Source organism: Dinoponera quadriceps, unplaced genomic scaffold (assembly GCF_001313825.1).
Source record: "Dinoponera quadriceps isolate SergipeBrazil2010 unplaced genomic scaffold, ASM131382v1 scaffold453, whole genome shotgun sequence".
Classification (NCBI taxonomy): domain Eukaryota; kingdom Metazoa; phylum Arthropoda; class Insecta; order Hymenoptera; family Formicidae; genus Dinoponera; species Dinoponera quadriceps.
The window spans coordinates 39,309-64,349 of record NW_014554678.1 but is presented as its reverse complement, the minus strand read 5'-3'; the positions used below and the strand labels follow the sequence as shown (position 1 = coordinate 64,349).

The 25,041-nt window shown below is 39.2% G+C and overlaps 2 protein-coding genes and 1 long non-coding RNA gene across 8 annotated transcripts; 2 read left to right on the top strand and 1 right to left on the bottom strand.

Moving 5' to 3' along the window:
* The first annotated feature begins 473 nt into the window (after positions 1–473).
* On the top strand, positions 474–3,980 carry LOC106740784 (ras-like protein 1). 4 transcript variants are annotated; one of them, XM_014612164.1, is made up of 6 exons: positions 474–679; positions 1,042–1,143; positions 1,461–1,652; positions 1,893–2,036; positions 2,114–2,320; positions 2,559–3,935. In XM_014612164.1, the coding sequence occupies exons 3-6, from the start codon at positions 1,524–1,526 to the stop codon at positions 2,661–2,663; spliced, it is 585 nt and encodes a 194-aa protein (XP_014467650.1). In that variant the 5' UTR covers positions 474–679; positions 1,042–1,143; positions 1,461–1,523; the 3' UTR covers positions 2,664–3,935. The 4 variants fall into 4 exon arrangements, with proteins under 4 accessions (XP_014467650.1, XP_014467651.1, XP_014467649.1 ...); XM_014612165.1 differs by having other exon boundaries at positions 474–954; positions 1,042–1,126; XM_014612163.1 differs by having other exon boundaries at positions 474–954.
* On the bottom strand, positions 3,960–5,997 carry LOC106740786. 2 transcript variants are annotated; one of them, XR_001374125.1, is made up of 2 exons: positions 5,636–5,997; positions 3,960–5,457 (listed from the first exon to the last, which is right to left on the bottom strand). It is a non-coding gene; the product is annotated as an uncharacterized LOC106740786 (long non-coding RNA). The 2 variants fall into 2 exon arrangements; XR_001374124.1 differs by having other exon boundaries at positions 3,960–4,736.
* Positions 5,998–6,555: 558 nt separating this feature from the next.
* Positions 6,556–25,028, top strand: LOC106740790. Of its 2 annotated transcripts, XM_014612171.1 has the most exons (5): positions 6,556–6,762; positions 19,889–20,008; positions 22,394–24,376; positions 24,474–24,672; positions 24,861–25,028. In XM_014612171.1, exons 2-5 carry the CDS (start codon positions 19,891–19,893, stop codon positions 24,907–24,909), a joined length of 2,349 nt encoding a protein of 782 aa, XP_014467657.1. In that variant the 5' UTR covers positions 6,556–6,762; positions 19,889–19,890; the 3' UTR covers positions 24,910–25,028. The 2 variants fall into 2 exon arrangements, with proteins under 2 accessions (XP_014467657.1, XP_014467658.1); XM_014612172.1 differs by lacking the exons at positions 6,556–6,762; positions 19,889–20,008 and adding an exon at positions 22,138–22,276.
* The last annotated feature ends 13 nt before the right edge of the window (positions 25,029–25,041 follow it).

Here is a 25,041-nt window from a genome sequence, read left to right as displayed (position 1 = left end):
TCGCAAAGGAACTTGAGTTTCTCGAAATGCGATACGCAAGATACTTCGCTCGTCACTCCCGAGTAACTGTTGCGAGTGGTCAATTCGGAGACAATTTGCCTCTGTAAACATACAAAGCATATTTTTAACGATGACTTTTCACGTGTGGACAGGCTGAAATTACGAAAATAACTTGCAAAAGTAGCGCCATAATTCGTCCCGTAGCTAACCAATTGCGAATTGCGATATATCGATATGACGGACGCAGCACGCGTGCGCGAATTGCGATAATTTATCTGTTCGTTGAAAATCGTTCAGTATAAAGCATACAAAGCGTTCGAGTCTGATCCAAAATCCAATTGATTATTTGATTAAAAGACAGTGCACTTCTGGTGCACATCTCGATTGTTATCTCGGAATTATTCGCTTGAAAAATCCATCGCGACGCGGCCGTGACGTCATGTTTTTGTGCCACACCCGCACCATCTGTGAGAGCAATCCGTCAGTCGCGAACCCGGTGGTCAACACCCTTTCCGACATTTCCGTCTCCGTAACTTCGCAAGAGCGACCATTGGCAGCACTGACGATGCTCCTTTCCAGATGGTTTCTCCAGTGACTAATTCGCGACGGAGCGGATCACGTAGGAGAGGAGTGTTTTAATTGTCGGGTGTAATTCGTTCAGATGAGTCTTTGAGTGACGGTAAGTGTGCGAACGGCCGCGGGTGATGCATCGTCCGCGTCGTTAAGCCGCTTCTCTCCGTCTCCTCCTCTCGGCCGCGTTGCATCTCGAGAGCATGCACTGTTTACTTCGAAATACAACGACACGCATAGCGCATCGATGACGCGGGTGCTCCTCGTAAAAATACTTTGTTGAGGAATTCTTCTTGGCGCCTGTCGACAGCAATTGTCCGGGTGCTAAGTGCACTCTCAGTCATCCCGCGATTACGATCAATCTGTTACGTGTCTACCCACGTAGTACGTATGTGGGCTTGTCGTTGGTATTGTGAATGTGCTTGTGTGTGTGTACACACAACAACCACTTATTTATGTCACTTTTTTCAGTTGTCAATACGCGCCCGATAGCGTTGCCCTCGAATTTGCGAGTGATCAAGGTGGTTTGTGTGTATACTGACGATTGATCATCCCAGTGAGTCCATTAGAAGTGTATGTAATAATTGCGAATGACTAATTCAGAAAAAAAGAGAGAGAATATAGTGTGTGTGTGTGTGTGTGTGTGAGAGAGATTATACAATAATTACCAATTAGAGCTTCTAAACGTATGATGAATTGTATCTTGTATTTTAAAAGTTGTGCTTTACAGCAAAGTCAGATGAAGTTGATTCTAATAACAAATTAAGCTGTTTGATTTGCATAAAATATAAATTACTTTTTTTGTTAACAACAAATTATGTTTAAAAAAAAAATTAATTAGTTTCCTCGATAAGATTATCATCAATTTTACACTTCTCTCCTTTTTACAGATAATTAACAGAACTTTCTGAGAGGAACAACAAAAGTTGTAGTTTGCATTAAGACACCGCATCATGACAGAATATAAGCTTGTAGTAGTTGGTGCTGGAGGTGTTGGAAAGTCAGCTCTTACCATTCAACTGATACAGAATCACTTTGTCGATGAATATGACCCTACTATAGAAGATTCATATAGAAAACAAGTAAGAAGATAGTAATTTATTTTCTATCATAATTTCACGGTAATTTATTTTTTATCATGGTAATTTTCAGTAATTTATGAAATGTAATTTTATATAAAAATATCCAAATTAACATTTTAACAATAGATAAAAATTAAAATTAAATTGATTTAATGTCGCATAAAATCTAAAATTAAATTGATTTAATGTCGCATAATCTCATTTTGCTCCATCAAATGCACCAATACCATTGTTAAACAGGTGGTGATCGATGGTGAAACGTGCCTTCTAGATATATTGGACACAGCAGGACAAGAGGAATATAGTGCAATGAGAGATCAGTACATGAGAACAGGAGAAGGATTCTTGTTAGTATTTGCCGTAAACTCAGCTAAAAGTTTTGAGGTAATCGTGTTATATGAACCATCTCCATTTGATTCATATTTTCATATGACGCCTATATCATATTCTTAATATTGTAGGATATTAGTACATATAGAGAACAAATAAAACGAGTAAAAGATGCAGAAGAAGTACCAATGGTGTTAGTTGGCAATAAGTGCGATCTTCAGCAATCTTGGGCGGTAAACATGACTCAAGCGAGAGAAGTCGCGCGGCAGTATGGTGTGCCATTTGTAGAAACCTCAGCAAAAACAAGAATGGGTGTAGATGATGCTTTTTATACTTTGGTAAATATAAATAGCAATAACTTGATTATGTTATAAATCCTAGGACAATAGAGAATAACATTAATATGTAATTTTCTATGCATTAAAACAGAGAGAGTTACTATGTGATATTAAGTTCTATAGCTATATTTCTATGCATTAAGACAGAGAGAGTTACTATGTGATATTAAGTTCTACAGCTATATTTCAAATGCATTTGCAAAAGATCTAAGTGACAATGTTCTACCATACATTTTAGGTCAGAGAAATACGGAAAGACAAAGAACTTAGAGGTAAAGAGAAGAAAAAACGTAACAAAGTCGGTAATTCCGGACGCAGGAGACATCGATGCTGTCTTTTATAAATCTTTGGATAACACCAATACACTTTCACTCGACTACATATTACAACGCAGGAGTAGAATATGAAAAGCCTTACATTATGTTCACAGTGCACAAATATTTGCAGCTTATTCTATAGAATATTGTAATAAATTACTAGCACAATTTTTTCTATACATTGAGAGGCAAGAACAAATTACCTAATAGTACTGTATAATATTACATACGTTTTTACTAATGGATTTATGTTTCGTAAGAAATGTTTACCCGGCAGTTTGCCATACGTTTCGTAATATTCCATTAAACCGAAGTGTCTTAACCCTTGATTGACTGGAAGAGTGATAACTATTTTCTTCATTACATAGTAATGATGTTGGCACAAAAAGAAAAAAAGACATTGAATTTCATATGTATGTTTATAGAGTCGAAACTAGAATTCTAATTCGCAAATTCACGCAGATTCATATTGGTCAATGTTAATTATGTCATTTATACAGGGGGATTATAAATATTTGCTACAGAATATACAGGCCAATGATGAAGAAGAAGAAGGATCCATATGAAATATGGCATGTATGTACTACACGAGTTTATTTTTCATAATTATATTGTAAACATTTAGTTGATATATACTATTAATCTCTATTAATCTCTCATTCGTTGCGCGCTAATGAATTTTAATCAAACAGCAATATTATAAATACATTATTAAAAAATAAATCTAATCAATGTACGGATTGTTTAATAACTTATGAATTAAGTTTTGATCATTGCCATTTTTAGTACTCTGAATATTATATACTGAAAAAATAAGACTTTTCACCATTTTCTCAAGAAAAAAGCTCTGAGTCACACAAAATAAATATCACAAACTTAATTCATTATGTGCTGTGATTAGATACTTTTAAGTACATGCCAGATTAGTTAAGTGTTACTGTGATTAAGTCTGCAATTTTGAAGTAAGACCTTATTTCGTAATATAGGAACGTATAAATGTACTCTATCTTACAAGGAAACATATAAAAGTGTCTTTCATTAATTTTAATAGGTTTTAGATATGTTGAAAAATAATTGAAAATAGAGAAATTTAATCTAGGAAATAGAGAAATAAGAAACTTTTTCTATGTACTTTCTCGTATGTTTGAAACAATCTGCCGCAAGTAATTCGATAAATTTGTTTGTTAGCGAATATCTGTGGAACCTTGAAGTATACCAAAAAGTATATAAAAAAATATCATATACAAGATTTTTCTTGATATTTGAGAATTGATAAGAGACACTTCTATAATGTTATCCTGTGAAAAACAAGAATACTCTTGTTATTAGTACAATTTGGAAAAGATACGAATCAAGTAACGAATATTGTATAATTATATCAAAATAAATTCGCATGGCGATTGTTAAATTTGAGGAGAGGATATATCGCTTTCTTGTATTAATTTTTCATGCTACCTACATATTATTAACCAAAGGCTTAATATTCAACTATAACGTATGTTTATTCTCCTATAAATGGCGAATTTATTACAAGAAAGCTGTATTTCTGCTAATGTATGCTTATACATTTATTTTTCTCTATAGTTACATAGGAATCTAAGTATATACTTAAAATTACTATCTTCTAAACTTTAAGAAGAAACGTAAGAGAAATTGCTGTCAACAGAGTTGATATAGTTTCAAAGTTGATATAGCAGACTTACGTTTCTGCTTTACTAATAATTTGCTATAATATAGCATATATAGCACATCATAGTTAATTATATATATATAAAGGACATTCACCAAAAGAAATAAAAAATAAGGTAAAACCAAAAATGATAGATACTAACAAACCTCCACTAGCAAACGATGACTTTCAGCAGGAAATTTCTTGAGATGAAAGCAGAAAAGTAATGCTTCCGGTAACCGCTCTTGTTTTGGTATAAAACCCGACATCTTCAATGTAATAAAAACCAGCGTGCGCACCACAAGACATATGAGAGAAAGGTCACCATGTATGATATACAGGCAATAAGACTGAAGAGAGAGATAGCGGAGACTGCGACTGCTTTCTTTTTGAATGCCTCCAGAATTCTCCAGATATGAGAAGGATTCATCTGTGAAGAGAGCGTATGGCAAAAATGACGAAAGCTATCACGTTTGATAATATTAAGTTCCTTTTTAACAGATTTTGAGATGAGTTGAAATTCGTTACAATTATCCAAACTAGGAGAATTTTTGAATTTATGAAAATATTCTCTTTTTTTTGGCTATTAGAGATGAACATTTGTTATTCCACCAGTAAGTGGAATTTTGATTTTTAAAGAAATTATTTTTATGAATGAAGTCACAGTCAAAAATCGTATGTAAAATGTTATTAATGAACGAATAGTAATTTTGAATATCTGAAGAAGAACAATTAAAGACAAGAGAATTAGATACCTCCAAAGAAATTCTAAATTTCGACCAATCAAATTTACCAACGACTAGTGATAGTCTACAAGAAACATTAAAAGAAGAATCATTAGAAAAAGAGATAAAAATAGGATAGTGATCACTATCATAATTATAATCGAAAACTTTCAACATTAGAACATTAGAAACAGCCTGAGAATAGCTAAAAGGTTTAGAAAAAGAAGATATGAATTCACCGAAGATGGGCAAAGGAAATTTCTTGGTAACGCTGGTGGTGTTTTATATTCCATTTAGCTTGCTGTAGGATGTAACATCGCTTAGACTAAGGGTCATAATAGCCATGGCCATTTAACACTCTTGTGAAATAAAAAAACTGGACAATTCCTGCTAGACGCCCGGTGAACCACTTCATAATGGCCCTCCCTAACATATTAAGGAACATCAGCAGCGTAGCTTCTCACGGAATGTTCGCCACGTCCGCAAAATTCACATATAGATTTTTCGAAATTGCTTTTGCAGAGCCGTTTGAAGTGGCGAAATCTTTGACAATAAGTCCATCTTTGGATTTATTGGACATAAGGTAAAAAGTAAATGTTTTTACCAAGGAAGACCGCCCCTTCAGGGATTCCTGTAATTAAAGTCCAAGTCCATTTCCTTATCCTTTTCCATGATCAAAAGCAGCTTTCGACCCACCGCAATACTTATTCGAGGCAGAGATGGATAGGCCAACAATTTTAATTGGAAATATTCAAGAAATACTGTACGACGGTTGCGACTAGAAACTTTCAAATCCAGAAGCAGCGACCATGCGCGAAAACACGTCTGCACTTCAAGAGAAACACAAGTCCCCAACAAGCACAGCAATACGAACTAAACTATAAATTACTAAACCAAGACCAACTAAACAACCTCTTAATAGTTGTTAAAACAGCTGTTTTCTGTTTTGTTTATCGATCAACTCGAGTTTGACATATAACCACAGAATAATTCAGTAAAGACATAGACCAGCCCCCTAACACTTATTTTATGTTATTCGAGGATACTTAATGACCGGTATTCATAGTCGAATCTTACATACAAGACCGTTTTAAGTTTATCTTCCAATATTGGATAACTGATTTCATTGGTTACGAAGCATCTGAAGATGAACTTAAGACGGTCTCAAATATAAGATCCGACTATGAATACCGGCCAATGACCACGAACCACCAGATGGCGTCAGTGACATTCGTACTTGTTTATATATATAATTGTTTTTTAAAGCAACATACAAAAGTATACAAAGTTAATAATGTATTTTTTGGCTTGCATTAAATCAAAGCATTTCACTGATTAGTAAACTGTTAAAAATTTACTATATATTACCATAATTTTTATTTACATCGAAATCTCTGTGAATGTAAAATTGACTAAACCAGGGGCTCCAAATGGACTTGCTACGACTAGAAGCGCATCAGCGACGTGAACGTCGCCGCGACCGGTGAGATATATTCAGCACTCAGTTCTTCGTGATCGCTCGATCGAAAAGGATCCAGGTGGTCATTCGTCGAGTCGTTCGATCGTGCTCGGCCAGTAGAAAAAGTAATATATTACCAGATATCGTGATATCGTGAACCGATATAGTGTAACTAAAAAAATAAGGAGTATCCACTGAAACGAGATAAATCGATGAGGATGATTCAGCGGATTCTTTATTGAATAGATCATTTTTGTTGGATTGGCCATCAGGTAAGAGACTAGCGAAAGGAATTCCCAACATTACTACCGTTGCTCAAGAATGTATACTCTGTTCTGACGCATATAGTTATTCCGATTAGTTGATCTTTGGTATCGTAGATGTCGAAATTGTCCGAGTAATATTACTTTTAAACTATTTTTGAAACTTGGTGACATATGGATCTGTTTGTGCAATTTTTGCTCTAAAGAAAGACAGATTTTCCAATGCCAAGTAGCTATATGCAGAAAATTGTATGATCTTCGTTCAAAATGTCTGAAAATTATTATGCTATTCGATTGTTCGTTAAGAAAATATGACAAATGACTGCTTAAATTCATTACCAAGATAATTTCAAATATCGAGTTTTAGATACATATATTATTTTTTAATGACAGATTCTTTAACTAATTAGGAACTGATTTTTCGCGACCGAGGAAGTCAAGACATAGATCATTTTTGAGTTATGATCAAACATATTCAACAATACTGAAATTTACTAGATCAAAATATTTCGGTATATCAGGTCAAAATAATAATAATAATAATATAAAAATTAATAGATCTTACATTATACAAGGAAAATATTATTTCATTAGTTTATTCATTCTCGATATACATATGTACACACTCAGTGAGAAATGACTTATCGAATCGACATCAAATTGACACGATTTAATATAACTTCGATGGTTTCGACATCGATTTGATGTCAATTTAATGTCACTTCGATGTTCATTTCTCGCTGGGGTATATTTATACGTGTATATGTCAAAAAACAATAATTAATAAAAACTAATATTGCATGCAATTTAATTAGAAGGAAATTAGTGATTGCTAAATAATATTTAAAATTATTTAAGAGATGATCGGGAAAATATTAATTTACAGTTTCTAAACACTTAAATTTAAATTTCCTAAATGTTTAAATGTTTCGTAAACGGACTCGATGTACAATGACAAAATAAAGTCATAAGTGAAAAAATCATACATACAAATGATAAAAATGATTTCAAATGTCCTAAATAGATGCGTACAGTAACAGCAATGCAATAATATACTTAGCAATTACATCACGATTACATCTACGGCTGACACGATTTTAAATTTCACACGAGCCATTATTTCAATCGCATTGCTCGTAGTCGACATTCAATTCTCTCGCAGCTACAGTGAGTCGTTGCTTCGCCGGCCGGTTGTTCGCTCTTTCCACCTCTCATCGTCGATCTCACAAAAGGGAAACCATGGGAATTTCGTCTAATTATATTATTCATAATTAACCGGGACCGCACGGAACGGCGCGGCTCAACGTGGTCCTAACGATGCGAACAATGAATTATCACAGTTATCCGAATGTATGCTGCTCCGCGGTATAAAAAATCAGGATATACTTTGAGCTCATTTTTTTCGCGAGAACAATGCAAATTAAAAAGAAGTATTTGCGCGTCCTATCCTCTTTTAAAACTAAATTTACGTGCAAAAATATCTCAACGTAATCCACCAGAAAATATTGAATGCGTGCAATTTTCTGAAAATTTCGAGTTGATTAATGTATATTTTATTATTATTATAACTGACGTTTTTTTTTTTAATGAAATGAAAGAAATCTTGAAATATTTCCATAATGTTAGTTTAAAATTCCCAACAAACGTAATGACATATTAGTGACGTTAAATGATATATTAATGGTGCTAAATGATGTATATTAATATCTTATTACAATATGAAACACGTCATTAATACGACATTATTTTATGATCTTCCCATTAGATGTAAAAATCGTGTTTTGTCACCAACATTTAAACCGTCATTGATTCAGGTTTTTATTTACGTTGTATAAAAAGCTATTTATTCTCTATCCGTGTAATAAATATTATTTCCGTATATTTAAATTTTCCTTTTCTCGCGCGATTTGTCCAAATAATCGGATTTTAGGATATTGCAGATCGATTGATCGTTGGTTTTATTCGAATCGTCTGAGCTCGAATTCTCTCACTTCGGTCATATACATTCGTTCGAATCGTTCGTTCAAACTTTAATATTTACGTTACAGCGGTATTTGTCTGTCGACGGTTGAAGTAGCAGTAAAGTGAAACAGATAACGCACCTGTGCAGTCGTTTGCTTCAATGGACACGATTTGGTTAACGGATTCGAGATGTACGGTTCTGAAGATGAAAATACATGCGTTCTCTCATATTTGTACGAATCGCGACACATATTCGTTATGACCGACGTACAATTTATAACATCATTCTTGAACTATATAGAATTACCAAGATTAGAGTGCATTCTCCATGTAATAAAATTCTCTCATTAATTGCGATAATTTTTTTTCAACGAATATGGTGGTAGACTCTACTTTTGCTGTGTTTCTTTCTTTTCTATCTATGTACTACTAGAATCTCGGTACATACTTCTGTCATTGGAAAGGCAACAATATTATCACAAATAATATTATCGCGAAGTATTTTATACGTATTTATTATTTGCATTAGTATATTAAATAAAATACTTTTCAGCAATATTTTTTTGTTGAAAATTATTTTAAAGAACATATGATGTTCAAATACACTCTTGTCAAGCATTATGTGCAAAATTTATTGGAAATCAATCCACGCACATCCATCTTGATTTAATTGAAATTTCGAGGACTTCGATATTTTTGAGGAAAAGTTATTCTCGGAATCTTATTATTCTTTTGCACGTTTGTAAATTTATTGCCATCTGTATACACATAATAACAAGCAGAGTTTATTTAAATATCGTTGATTCACTCTGGAGATAATTAACGTCTATAAATACCGCTGCATTTGTTTTCACGATGAATGTGTTATCACCGACAATTGTTCGTAGATGCTTACGTATATCTCGCGAACTTATTTCCATCGAAAAGAGCGGTTTATGTGCGCATTTTAGGGTAGACTTACTCGCGACCAGGAAGCGGATTTCGACGGCATTTTTAACGACGTCTCGTAAACCACCGCGTCGATAAACGCGCTTCCAGTCGTAAAGAAATTACACCATATTATACGTGGGTTACACGCAAATTTCAAGCGGTGCGATAATAACGTCAGGCAATGAAAAAGTGAACGGTATCTTTAAATATCCTCACCTAAATACCGCGCGCCTGAAATAAATGTTGCGTGGAACGTTATCGTAATCAATTAAGATACGGAATCTAGTAGTAATTTCGACGATACACGACGGCACACTTCTTTAGGAGGAAAATATCGTCTCTAAGTGTGTCTGAATCGGAATAAACTGTTTTACATAAGTATATTGAATGAAGCGCTTTGCGATACATCTTAATACAGCTGTCGCAATTGCTTATAATTTTATGTCATTTTTTGCATCATTCATTCCGAGTCACCTGTAAATATAGGATTGCGAAAACCCACTCGTAAAACTGCGAAATGCGACACGAATGCCTACGGATATTTCATAAGTTTCTACGGTCTGTATCTTTCCAAACTGGTATCTACGAGAATTCCAATCATTATCGAGATTTATCCGATCCAATTCGCATTTTCAACTTTCTACGATGATACATTGACTTACAAAACCACTTTGCCAAGTGCAAAATTGCGATTTAATCCGCCACTCGCTCGTTCCACTTTAACGCAATGCCCTTCGATACGCCTCGGGAAAAGATTCGCCGAGATAAATCCTCCTCCTTTTCGTGCTTGTAAGAGCATGAACTATATATAGCGCGTTTTTCATTCACATTCGAAATAGTAACGAAGTACGTATGGAGTGTAATTGCTTTCTTTTCTGAGCTGGCTTGAGCGTAACATAGAAAAAAATAATACTTTTGCGCGGCGTTGGAGCGCGCATCGAATTTGGTATCGCACGCTCCATAAATCGAGGAAGAGTTTCTGAGCGAAAGTGCAACGCGATGTCCACTGAAAAAGATGTAATTTAATATCATTTCATCACGGACCACCGACCACTTTCCAACCGCTTAGCGTGCTGAGGAATTTAATGACAGTAGAAGGAGAAACCGAAGCATTTCAATTTTCACTTTGCTTAAAAAAAAATTTCAATGCACGGATAAACTTAATTTCCCTCTTAGCCCTGGGAAGGATTGATGGAACTATCCGAAAAGGTTTTCCATCGGAATAATTCCGTTTTCCCTAGAAAACACTACAGAAATCTAAGGAGTAACTGAACGATTCCGACCGGAAACTGTTTCAAATAGTTTCATGATACCTGTCTTGACCTTGTATTAAAAAAAGGAATGAAAGAGAGCGGAAATACTCATGTATCTAAGAAATTAATTGTACAAGTAAAATTCCGTTGTGCGCCATTATTTGATAATCATGTTAAGTTTTCGTTAATTACAAAATTTGTAGACGCAATCACGCAACGTAAATACGTACGAAACTTATTCGAGACGAAATATCGATCAAATAATGTATATAGAACAAATCAAAGTACGATACATCATATATGTACGCGAAACGACATTAATTGTCTGGAACGCAAAACAGGTATCGAGAGGCGAGACTCGCGCACTCGTAACGTTCGAAACTTTCACTCTACACGCTGCTTGAACGATATTATCTTTTCTTCTTTTCTTTTAAACGCGCGTAAGCGACCGTGGCGAGCGAGCGGGCGAATTGCGTGTAACTTTTTTACAGTGCTCGAAATATTCAGGTGTTCGTATACACACGCATACACACATACACACACATATACACACACCAAATTCGCATAATTCGAATTTCCATACCGAACCTTGAATTATTTAAATATTTCAGTACTGGAAATATATTCGAATTATAAAGTTGGATGACATAAAGTGATATTTATTCTATTTTTTTTTTAATGTAGAATCATTATTTTCGCTCGAATTTTTCTCGGCACTCAAATTATTCGAATAGTCGAATTTTCGCGAATCGATCGGGAAAATCAGTCGTTGCGATCAATCTGTTCGAACTTCAAATTCGAATGCTTCTACTTCGAACTGCTCGAACATTTTGTTTGAATATTTATTGATCAATATCGAATGATCGTTTTCAATAATATTAGCTCATGCAGATGAAGGTTAATATGAAAATATCTCAATATATATCACACAATACATAATTTCGTCGGTTCGATGCCGCGGGCAGAGGAAGGGCTTCATTCCTTGCTGACGGCTATACGGATAATGCGAGCCGGGCGTGAAAGAAGTACGTCAAGACACGAAGTGTCCTGTCAGCGTCTGCCGTATCGGTGGCGGCCTTCTCGGTTGTCGATTCAGTCTCAGGCTGGAAGACCGAACTATCCACTCCGAGTCGAATAGTTCAGAGCATAAAAGGAATATCGTGTGTTGCATGAGCGCGTGTATGAACCTCGTACGAACCGGTGTGAAATACAGATAGGTAGGTAGGTACGTTAATGGTTCCGGTGCGCTCGCAAGCAGATCTCCTTACGCGCCTTTCGTCCTATCGGGGAATAAAGCGGTCGAATCATGCTGTTAACTACGTAAGCGAGAACCATGTATACTTCCTAAATATTACGGAGATATTGGATCATCGATTATAGCTGCACGGGCATCGTTAATGCGACCGTCGTCTATATCGAGATAACGTGATACGCGAGTTTATATGTGCGTTCTACCGTAACGCACCTCAGAGCAGGATCGAATCGAATGATACAAGAGAACTAATCCGGTTCGCTACATACGGGGTTAAATAAGATTTTTGTCGAGAATTTATTCCAGTTACCACCTGGTGCTGGCGTATTTCACGCGAGTGCAATATTCGACATTCCAATCGGCACAGTTCACAAAGCTTCTGTCGGGAGTTAAACGCGGAAATTTAGAACGTATCTGAGGCATACGTAATAAACATTCCGTTTAAATTCGTTTTAGACGATTAACAATTTCTTAATATAATACCAGGTAAAACGATAATAATAAATTTATGTCGTCAAGTAATGCAAGTGAGATACTCGCGGAATTAAAAAATTTCATTAATAGAAATGATATATATTTTATATACTTGAAAATAAAGAAGGTCTCCACAGGTCTTCTTGTTTTCTTTGTTCTTCACTGTTATTTATGTACTTTATGACTGATGTATCGGTCAAGTGCTAATGCAAGAAAAATGGCTTCAAGAAATAGAGGAAAATAATGGTAATAATGTATCTGTGAGATATACTGCGACTATTGATGGGTGAGAAATATTGCATCTAACGAAAGGTTGGGTTAAGGTGCGAAACTACTCGAATTGTCCAACAAGTTGGAAACTAAATTGTATCGTGCACACACGCATAGCCCAGGGTGGGGCTTAACCCGGTAACAAGCGAGCTTTCATGATCTCGTCTCCGCGTCTCGCGTGCGACCTCAATCGCTATCAGCGCGTACCTGCATGCATGGCCATTCCGTTCCGTCGTTTATAGCGGACATTCGCCTCGGTTAAATTCAGTGTCAGCGACACGTCGCGCCGTCGGAAAATCTCATTCGGTATTCCGCGTTGATGGTAACACGCGGCCGCAATTTTTAACTGTTCAAACAACGAACACGGATCGTAGAATCGTAGGGATGAGGTCGAGCCGCTTGGTAACACCAAGGCGAGATGGAGCTGAAGAGCTACACGATATTCGGCGTAAATCAAACGGAAATATAAAAATCCCTGTACTTGTCTGGGGAGCGAAAGGTTCGGGGAAGATTGAAATTCGACATATACATCGGAATGTCTTAAGATACAGGTAATACGTTGAGAGGTGCGGTAGCTACTTTCTAACGGGATAAAAATATTCTCTGTAGTCATGCATGCGGATATTTTGCATCATTCTGCTAAGCTTCGCTCGCTAATCGGGTCGAATAGTGGACCAACACCTGTATAAACATATTGATAACAAAATGAATATCTGTGATACGCAAGTAAATAGCAAATATATCTGTTTTTTCGAACACTTCAGATCCTCCTTGATAGCAGAAAATTTGCAGAAACGGGGTGAACCGCAGTGCATTAAAAATTCGATTGCTAATCAAGCAAGCGAGTATCGCTGCAAGTAGCGAGAATGAACTCAACGTCTCGCTAAATTTGAGGGAATTACGCGGCGACACGGGACAATGGAAAGGATTCTGGACGCGGAATATGAAAGAGAACGGTCTTCCTCGTTGGTTCTCGCGAAACGGAGTCGGCACGTGAGAAAAGATACCCGAGAAGCATCTTGCTGCTGGCTACGTCTCCAGGTGCGTAGGGAAGAACCAAGGACGAAGGGATTGACCGACAGGAAGAGGAACGATTAGAAGAAGGAGCGGTTAAACCGGAAAGTCGAGCGTGGCTGAAGGGGGTCGCCGAAGTGAAACTGCTACGTCGTATTGTGCATCTTGGCAGATACGCCACTTCTGCAAGTCAATTCTACGAGTACCCGCGATTAATTGCACGCCAGGTAATTGTCGTCCGCGTGTTCGTCCCGCTTCTCGAGGCTGCCCCGGCGAAGATTGCCGTGTGTTTCTACGCTCACCGAGGAGCAATACAAACTGTGCAGCCTGCTACGCGGCCTCAAGTTGCGCGTATTTCAAGTGACACTTGACGTTACCGAGAATGAGATCTGCGACCAAGCCAACATGGAGCCTGAAGAATACTTCCTTTCGCGAGAGTATTTCCGGCCATTTGTCAACTTGACGACGACGACGACGTTGGATCTAAGCGGAAATTGTCAAAATGACGGCGTATTTCCGACGAAACATACGGGACAGCCCTCTCGGCATTTTTCTTCGAATAAGAACAGGCGTAATAACCACTTAACGATTCGTTAATCACGAAGGCATCTCTTATTGGCATCTCTTATTGGGGAAAGGAGGTCGCTCAAGCTTCAAGAGTGGCGGGAGGAAAATTTATTTCCTGTCCTACGGATACAAACGCGGACAATTCATTAGTCTTCCAACGATACAGGAAAGCCAAGAACGGAATCCGCGAGCTGAGCTCGCTTCATCCATCTCGTTGCTGCAAACCGACGGTGCTGGAAATTCACGAGGAATAAATTGCATTCGATCTTTCATCAAATTTTTACCATCGACAACAACGCATGATCTGTACGCGTTGATTTGCGGCGGCGTTTTCCTTTTTACAACGGAATCACCTCGGCACACAAAAGCGAACTGCACTACACAAATGTATTTCTTTTCACCGGCTGCATGTCCGATTGCTCGCCGAATAAAGGATCGAGTAGTTTCGATTGTTGTTCGAAAGCCGTCTGAAAACCGTACGCCAGATTTCTCCGGCACATTCTCTCTCTCTCTCTCTCCCCGTCTCTGTCTCTTTCCCTCTCGACGAGTTCTTGAAGCGATGGTGGAGGAAGGGTTGGCCAGTAGATCGACCTTGGGGGCTCCGTCCTTTACGTGTACGCGCCGCGCGTGTGTCGCGTGTCTTATTTATATGCACGTACGTACACACGTGCGCCTAAGTCGTGCGTGCGCTATGCACCTACACCTATGCCTCCGAATGCACGTGTAGAGCACGCCGTGAAGCACACCAGCGCGCGCGCGGACGCTTGAGCACACAGGCAATACCGAGGGCATAGTTACACGGCTATTCCAGCGAGGAATGCTCGGCATGTCGCTCTCGTCAAATGGCCAGAAAATAAAAGGACTACCTCGCCCCGCGGCCTTGATAAAACTCTCCTAGTGTGTGGACACAAGATCCTCTCGCCGGTTATCCGTGAGTTATCATTCGAAAGTCATCCCGGAGGATTAATTGCGACGCTGCTTACTTGTGGAAGTAGCCGAAATCGCAGATGATGGAAGAACGAGTTTGTCCCGTGCATCTCACTTTACATCGTGATGTACGAGGGGTTTCTCTAATTCAGCTCATAGATTAATAGAGTGTAGAGGAGAACGGCCGGTTTTAATCGGTCGAATTTCCCGAATCTCGTCAAAGGTCGACAACTAATTGCACACAATTGCGCGTGTGCCTTGGTCGCTGCGAGTGCACTTTAGAGACTTCCCGACTCCCTGTGTATATTTCAACGGCGAATAAGACGTTTAATTCGCGAATCTGACGTCCAGTTTTTTATCCCGCCATAAAGCGGCATTAAGGAATACCCGCCGTTAAAATCCGACAATGTCGCCGGCCAATTTAGGCTATCGAAGTAACGTTACACACCGGACCGGTCCTCGAAGCATTTTTTATCACCACCCAATTCTCCATATTACGAGCATGAACTCCTGTATTTCTTAATGTCATCGGACTCTCGGGCCGCGTACGACAGCATCCGTTCGTCAAGCGGCATCGTTAAACGCGCCCCCGGCGTTACATGTCATTACGTTATGACTATAATGCAATTAGTTGCGCTAATTGCGTACGTTAGGACATTACTGCGATCGTGATCAAGGCTCGGAAGTTACCGTCTCTGACGGCCAGCCTACTCGAGCCTATGCCGGCGGGTTCAAAAACGGCGAGCAGCAGCGCCGGACTACCGTAGAGAGTCGGACACTCACCGAGTGAGACATTGTCATCGCGTGCAACACCGGCGGATCTAAACTTCCTGAGACTGAAACTAACACTTATCTCGAGACTTTCTCCCATTTAGATCAGTTGTTGGAACACTGAAAATAAAGTTATTAACAATTATACGTTTGTCTTTATATATAGTTTGCGATAATTGTACAAAATATGATTATTACAATAGACAAAAATTCAACGTAACTATATCGAAGGTACCATTATTTGTAGGGTCCACGTCATTTACAAATCCTGTAATTGGTATGTTATGACATTTGCTAATTTTATTTACTTACACTTTTTGAAGATCATTCTCTTCAATTATTTTGCGTGTCAAGAATGTGTAACCTTTCCTCAGGCGACCCTTCCGGAACTCCTCACATCTTTGCGGTTCAAAACTGAAGTTACGTAAGTCTCATCTCAGGTCCGCCGCTGCGTGACAGTACGTTCGCCGACCTCTCGGTGAGATCTCCGTTTCACGATGGATCGCTGATCGGCCGATCAGCTTGGTTCCTCGACGATTCTCGAGAGTTCGCTCGCTTTTATTTATAAATCTTACTTTACTCATCTGCATACTGCAAAAATCGTAGAAATTCAAGGTAGGATATGTTGATCGCACGCTCTAGACCCGCATCGGATCGTCCACATGCGTAATGGTCGCGGAGCCCAGAATCCTCTCGGTACACGTTAACAATACCTAGGAAGCGGAGCGAGTTACGACTCGGTAGCCACGGAGCGCGAGAATGTTTTACGAGCATCCGGGGCGCGTCACGCTTTACGTGTACGCGTCACACTTTGTCTCAAATTGCATTCACTGTACCGACGTACATGTCGATTCTCGCCGAATCGGAAAACCTCCGTTCTATAAAATGAAAATACCGTCTTGAGGCAAAAGAAGAAATGAAGCGAAAAATCAAGACGCCGAGTGCTCTGCTCAAAAATTGAGAGAAAGTCCGCAATTGAACAAATTGTTTCATTACATGTTTGGTTTTATATTTCAAGCGGAATATTTTGTTTCTCATTCGCGTCTACACGAAATCGCCAGCCTCAATCGACTTGTCATTTCGCAGTTTCACTGAGAGTTATGCGAGCTTATAGAGAATAAGTATAGCGAATTTTCCAATCTGCAAATTTTGTTTTTCCGGAAGCAAAATTTCCCGTCAAGAAGTAACAAATAATTGATTTCTACAATTTTTAGTCGTTATTTTATATAGATTAATCGTCTCTCTCTCTCTCTCTTTCTCTCTTCATAACAGATATTAACAAACTTAAATTTTTTAGTGATTATTTGACCCAAACAATGGTTCTCTTGTGCAATAGTAATTGACTGAAAATACACCTACCGTCTTGATATAATTTGCGCAAAGTGCACTACCAGTCTGCACCTTCGTGCGCTTAATTGCGCAATTACTGCAGAAGTACAAGTTTTAAGGAGAAACGAAGTCGCTACGAGCGTTTTGTCTTTATTGTTTCTTGCGAGATACGCTCAACACACTATTTTGCAACTGAATTATTTGTAATTGGAAGGGAAACGTTTGCCAAGCGTTGCGAAAGAGACTTTGAATGGTTCGTATAGTTGCAGTTCCAGATTCAGGTTATTAGATATGCACAGAAGAGAATTGTCACGCACATATACACGTTTCTCTGTTCCATTTTAAATCAACTAAAATACTTCAAAATTTTCGACGTATGATTCTAATTCGATTATTAAGAATCAATTCGGTGCAAGCTTTCAAGTCTACTCGGCAAATACGTGCAGTCTTTCACGTAGGCCCGATAATTTTCCTCTCTGAACTCTCATCGAGTCCTATTCTTGGCCACGCACCTGATTAAGTCCGGATATTCGATTTACGTGGGTTGGATCCACGAAAAGTGAAAAGCGACGGCAGAAAGGCGTAGCCGTGTTGGAAAGGAGTTAAGAGGTGGCGGCACACATATTTCGCATCGGAGAAAGTCGCACGTACTCCTCCCCCTACCTTTTTTCCCTTCCTTTTTCTCGTCGTTGCCCCTCTCACCCTCTAGTTAGTTATGCGCACTTACATAGGTACGTATAATCATTACCATGCATTAACGTCTTACGTAATGCTTGCTGCAGCTTTATTAAACATATGACGGGCTATTATACAGGCTTAAGAAACCGATGTGAACTTAGCGCCTGATTTTGAGGAAAAATAATTTCCTCGATGGATAAAACCGTATAAGAGAGTTAGTAAGCAGCCGGCGATTGAATGGAGATATTTTGAATTCCTTAATGCCGTTTAATCTCCTTTCATATCTGCTTTCGAATCACTTGTACCTTAAAGAGTTCGATACTACGGCATCTTTAAGACGTATCAAAGGAGTAACTGTCATTTCTCGAGATATCTTAAAACGCGGTGGGCGGTAAAGGAGAAAACAACGTTTATATATATATATATATATATATTGACGGAATTTCTATTGAATAATTTTCGGGTCATTCTGTTTCGTAAAGTATGACGCGAAGATTACGGTGTATTTAGCGGGGCCAACACGCGGCTAATATTCTTTTGAATGCCACGGAAGCAACGGATCGATTTAATCCGTGTTTGTGCGCGTCGATATACTGGGTAGTTGAACAAAATCTTATTCTGAAAATTTACTAGGACAATACTCGGCTCTTTCGGTGTATCGCGCGAAATGGAAATTGATTATCGAAGCGCATGATCGAGATAATGTTCAGAATGATTCGCTTACCTGGTACTACTCAATGTATCTCGAGCCCATCACTACGTGTCAGTGTCATCGGTACGGAAAACCGTGAGTTAGACGATGTGGATGACGTGCGGCCTCCTATCCTAGAAGTACCGTTGCGACGAACGACGGTGATGCTGGATACCTCGTACCGCCTCGTTCGAACGTACGAATACATAAATCCAGCGATGTCGATATTGAATATGATGCATAGTTATTATCTTATTTAATTAATGTATATTAGATGGTATTAAGTGGGACAAATATTTTGAACGTCTGAACTCTAGAAGTCTACACGCAAATTGCAAGATACTAAATTAATTCCTTCCTTTTTCTTTAAATTTAATTCCACATAAATTATTTCACAATATAGAATGTAATTTAAAATATATTTGCAATTAGTAATTCACTACGTAGACTACATTTGCAACGTTAATCTAGCTAGTAACAATTGTAGTTAGTGAATTTTTGCATCCGATTGGTATATTCTTTTAATTAACGTGCGTTTATATCTTACGCATCTATAAAACATGTGCGCAATCTTATTACACGTAGTTATGTCTATTATTCCTTATCAAGTTATTAGATCGTGTTAGAATCAGGTGCACTGCAAAGTGAAAAGAAATGACCTCGAGTCAACGGTAGTCGTCGTTATAGATTCCCACAAAGTCCATTCACTCGTCAAGATTTACCGTTTCACTTTTATAACTGGATAAATCATGGTATTGCAGTTATTTCATCTTTAAATTCTACACGATGATGCTTTTCTGAACGCGCAGGAAATATATCAAAGTAATATTTATTACTCGGACATATACGAAATCCAGTATAATTATAATACAAATATTATTATCGAAACGATTGACTCACTGATAAATTTGTTTTTCATTTTTATTTCTTAGGAAAGACGGCAAATAAATTATCATCCGACATCAATTAAATTAATTCTAATTATCAATATACTGACTTTTGCGCAATTTTTTATAGATATGCGCTGGTTTCGCGGCCACGCTGAGGCACCGAGACTTTTGCGCCTGAGTCCTCTTCGAGCTGATGAAGATGTTAACGAAGCATCTTATCAATTTCGCACGGCGTCTCGAGGTAGAGGTAAGAATCACTTCGCTCGTAAAGATTACGCATGTTTGCACTAAAAATAGAATTTACCGTTATTTGTTTAAAATTATTTGTGACATCCGATAGCATTTTATTGTTCATTTTATAATTCCAATTTTCCAATTCGAAGTTATCAAAAAATTACACATTAAATCCTGGATATACAATTTGATTTACTTTAAGATTCGGTCGTTTTTCTCTTTCTATTTTATTCGAGCAAAGTGCAATTTGAGCAAAGTTTAATCGAATAAATTTATTCGATTTTGTATTTCGATAAACGTTTATTCGAATGATGCTCCGTTCTGCTGTGCACACAGCTTTAACGCTCCAAAAATTGTAAATAGATGAAATCTTGGCCGAAGAAAATACGAAGAATTTAATCCTCATGAAAACGCAATGCAAGGATTACGACTCAATGTTCCGTCAAACTCGAGTCCCGAGTGACTCACTAAAAAGAAAGAGAATAGAAGTAAATTGACACCATCGGCCTACGCGTTAATGTAAGGGATCATTGTTGGCATTGAAGGCGATTCGTAGCTTGCCAATATGACAGTACGCTAGAAGATACGATAATGTAATTGACAGCGACTGCGACAGTAATGACACGACGAATCAGCTCTTGCTAATCTTATAGTAACTGCTAATCGAAACAGTAGCCGGCCGACGAGTTTATGGGTCCTTTCTCTCTTTAGCATCAAAATGTCAAAGGCGACGTACTTGAAGTTATATTAATATTAATATAGTAGAATAAAGTACATAGCTCTCTCTCTCTCTCTCTCTCTCTCTCACTCACTCACTCAGTTTACGACGTTTCCTTTTGACTAAATAATCTGCGTTAGAATCTCAAATTTTATTTCTGGATGTTAGACCGTTAATTAATATGCTTTTATCTGCACGATTGTTCTATCTAACCGCACAATTGTCGCGGTAAGAATTGACGTTGTATGTTAGTCAGCAGACTTCTGAGGAAAGTACTATATGTGCATAAGATAACGTAATCGCGCGGTTTTAACGTCAGACACAGTTTAAAGAACGATAGTTACACAACGCAAGCATCCCATCTATGTTTACGGTACTCGGTTAAACATTCTATAAAAAAATGTACGCGCGAAATTTATGTGCCACCTGTCTTACACTTTATAGTCCTACGCATTTTGAAAATATAAGCTGATATTCATTTCTTTAATTTTCAATTGTAAAAGTCAATGGCTCGGAAAATTTTTATTCATTTAATATTTTCATTTATCTCTATCATTTTGTAATATTCCTATGTATCCCGTTTGTGTTGTTTTCTAGGAGTTTATTTGAAATTCATAGTTTTATCGTGTATGCAAATACGCAGTCATAACTGTGTTTCGACTCTAACTGGCTCGTCTTCTTTTTTTGTAATTTCGTGTCATAGAACCGTGTCATGTTTTTCTTAATCTTACTTATTAATGGCTAAGTGAATGATTAGACGGATCACGGTGCGTGATGACGAACTAATTTAAGATGAGGAAATCTCGCATACTCACGTTGCAAATTGAAAAGAGGTAGAGTTAGTGGCTAGACGGTGGATGTTATTAAGGGTTACATTATTTCGATTGCTGTCAAAGTTTCTTTTAATTTAAATTATAGTTTATAGCACCGAAGAATAAAAGATCAGTACCTGCGTAACTTCCGACATATTTCTCTATACGTTTTATAACAACAAAACTATATGTGCTCTTACATTCCTCACCCAACAGTTACAAATCCCGTTCTTTTATTATTCTTTCCTTCTTGACCAACAAAGACTAGTTTGATTAATTGATGTTACTATGAAAAACTGCATAATTTCATCATTTCTTCAATTCATTTAAGAAATTCATCATAAATCTTTCCAATTCTCAACTTAACACGCAAAGCATTATCATTTACTCCATTTCTCGCTCGAGAGATTTTACGTCACTATGTGGCGTTTTCATTATCTAGAGAATGCTACAAACTATAAGTGACATAAATTAGTCATAAGGACATCCTGTTTCACACGTCCTGCCTGAGACGTCAAGCATAGCATCATTCTTTGCGTAATTATCAATTCGACGAAGTGTTAGTCGCCGAATTGTTAACCGACAGATTCGTCAGTTTAGTGGGGGCCGTCACGAGCGGCACTGAAAGGCAAGCATCACTTTCGATTTAAGAGTCGTAGAGTTCAGATCTGACTTGTGTTGCACACTTGTAGAAAGTGAACAGGAATGAAATTAACCGATTTCATTTATTCCGCTATTCGTTTAAAATTCTGTGAGTGGACTTCCAACAGATGCAAAATTCATAGTTTTTAATTAGATTAGACTTCACCGTATAAAATATTTTATATATGTGAAAACGAAATTCATTAACACTTTTCTCGACCTACAGACACGTCGCCGGTGCGATGGGTCCGTAGGAAATCCTCGAGTTCCGAGTCCGAGAGGAACTGTTACAACGTGCAGACCTCCCAAGTGACAACCGAGCGGACGACCAACAAGAAAGACAAGAAGAAAATCCAGGACAAGCGACGGAGAGTGTGCGAGAAGCGAAACCCTCTGCTGGACCGTGTGAAGAGCACCAGATTGAGCTTCTTCAAGGACCGGGACTCGGAGGACGAGGACGAGAACGAAGAGGGCGAGAACGACGAGGCGGAGCGCGTTCAAATCCGTTCGATGTGCGAGCTGAGGCATCGCGGTCTAATCAGAAATGAGTTCCGGCGATCCATCTGCGAGTCCGACCTCCTGCAGGATAATATCACGGAGGAGAGCAAGAAGAGTCACGCGAAGAGGAAACGACGCGCCAAGTCGCAGAGCAGGTTGCCGTACAAAAAGCATCAGGAAGAGCGGTTCTCCTTTTTAGGCTTTCGTACCTCGACGCCTCGAAAGGCGCGGCCTTCTGAATGGTCGAAGGAGGACTCGGTTCATCAGGAGGACGCGATGCCTTATGACTATCGGTGGGAGAGGGGCAGCAAGTACTTCCTCCAAGACAGCCGTAGTCACGAGCATCATCGGTCCGTCGATCACCAAATAGAGGAGACACCGCAGACAGCTGACACGATCCTGAAGAAAGACACGCAGTTCGACAGTATCACGCCGTCCAGCTGCCTGGCGGCGAAATTCCGCGCGATGCAGGACAGATACCTGAAGAGCTCGACGAGCAAGCTGATCGCCAAGATCTACAGGAAAGACTGCAAGGACCAACGAGAGAGACGAAGACTGCGTAGCTTCTCGTACGGCACGCTGCCGGGTCTCGAGGAGCTGCGGACGAACCCGCTCTACGAGAATCACCTGGAGCAGGACGACAACGACTCCGGCATCCTGGACAACGATTCCGCCACCAGCTCGCTCCTCGACGACAGATGCAGCAGTGGTGCTTCCGGACCGCTCAATGGCAGCGGTAGCCACCACAACGACTCTTGTCTAGGCTCGCCTCCTCAGCTCCCGCCCAGAAGACCCTTCTCGGCCGCTGTGGTGGACGTCGACCGAGCCGCGCGACTCTTCTCCAGTTTGGACATGTATCACGACGAGGTGAAAGACTTCGTCACCGAAACGAGCCTCATCGACGAGTACCCGAGCATCTGCCAAGCGGCGAACGGCACGCTGATAGATCAACGTCAGGTCAGCTCCGCGGAAAAGAACAACGCGGATCCAGGGAGAAAAGAGAGAAACAGGGACGACGATTCTAACCGGATGCGAAGTGGCGTTGGCTTGCAGGCGATCAAAAGCAAGACCTGCGTGACGGAAACGATGGTCGTGAAGTTACCCAAGGAGACGTCCGACCAGTGTCTGGGGATCTTCATAGCGAAAACCGCGGAATCCAGTCCGGGTTACTTAGTGGCTCACGTGGTGCCGAACGGACTGGCCGACAAGGAAGGCACCTTGAGGATCGGCGACGAGATCCTCATCGTCAATGGGAAGAGACTGCGAGGCCTGTGCATGGCGGAGGCCAGGAGGATCCTGGGTAACGGTAGCGGGCCCGGTGATGTCGACATTGTAGTCTCCAGATTTTCGGACGTCGAGCAACGTGCGAAACGGTTGAAGGAGAGCAGCGTGGATTACGAGAACGTCAACATGGAGGACGGTCATGGGACTATCGTCGAGACTTCACCCGGCTCGCACTTCAGGAAGCGTCAGACGGCGAAGAGCCAGCGGGACAGGAAAGACGAATCGAACAGGTCGACCTCGTCGGAGAAATTCGCGACGAGCATCGACTGCGGGCTGGCGCGCAGCGTCTCCAAGTTCTGCACTCTTCCCAGAAGACCGAGGAACACCGTGTCCACGTTCCTCACAGTGGTCTTCGAGAAGGGTGCCGGCAAAAAGTCCTTGGGATTTACCATTGTTGGAGGAAGGGACAGTCCGAAAGGAAGCATCGGTAATTTTCGATATTATCGGGTTATACATTTCGGCTGCATCGCAGATATTCGGTGTATTTTTCGATTCTATTTTCCGTATCTTCCAATCTGTCGCAGGTATCTTCATAAAGTCGGTACTGCCTGGTGGACAGGCCGCCGAAGATGGCCGTTTGCGCGCAGGGGATGAAATCTTGGCTCTGAATGGCCACGTTTGCCACGACTTGACGCACCGAGAAGCCGTACAACTTTTCCGCAACATCAAAAATGGGCCAATTGCTTTACATCTGTGCAGACGCGTGAAAAACCGTGAAACACAGTAAGTTCATTTATTTCATTCAACATTTAATAATATAGATGAATTTTTAGAAAGGATAAAAAAAAGGTTAGAAATGACACTCAAAGGAAAAAGACATAAATTATATATTCGCATATTGTTTATTTGAATTCGCTTATATGTTCCTTCTAAAACTGTTTTGTTTTCTGCCTTTTTTTTTTTTGTTTTAGAGCACCGAAAGCCAAGTCGTGTGCAGATCTTTTGCTCATAGACACGTGAAAGTGTCATTTGTTGAAGACAAATAGAATGCGTTACAACAAATCATGTATAAATATGAATCATGTATATAGTGTACATTGTCGAAACTCGCTAGAAATAAAACAATTATTTAATAACAATTACCTAATTAAT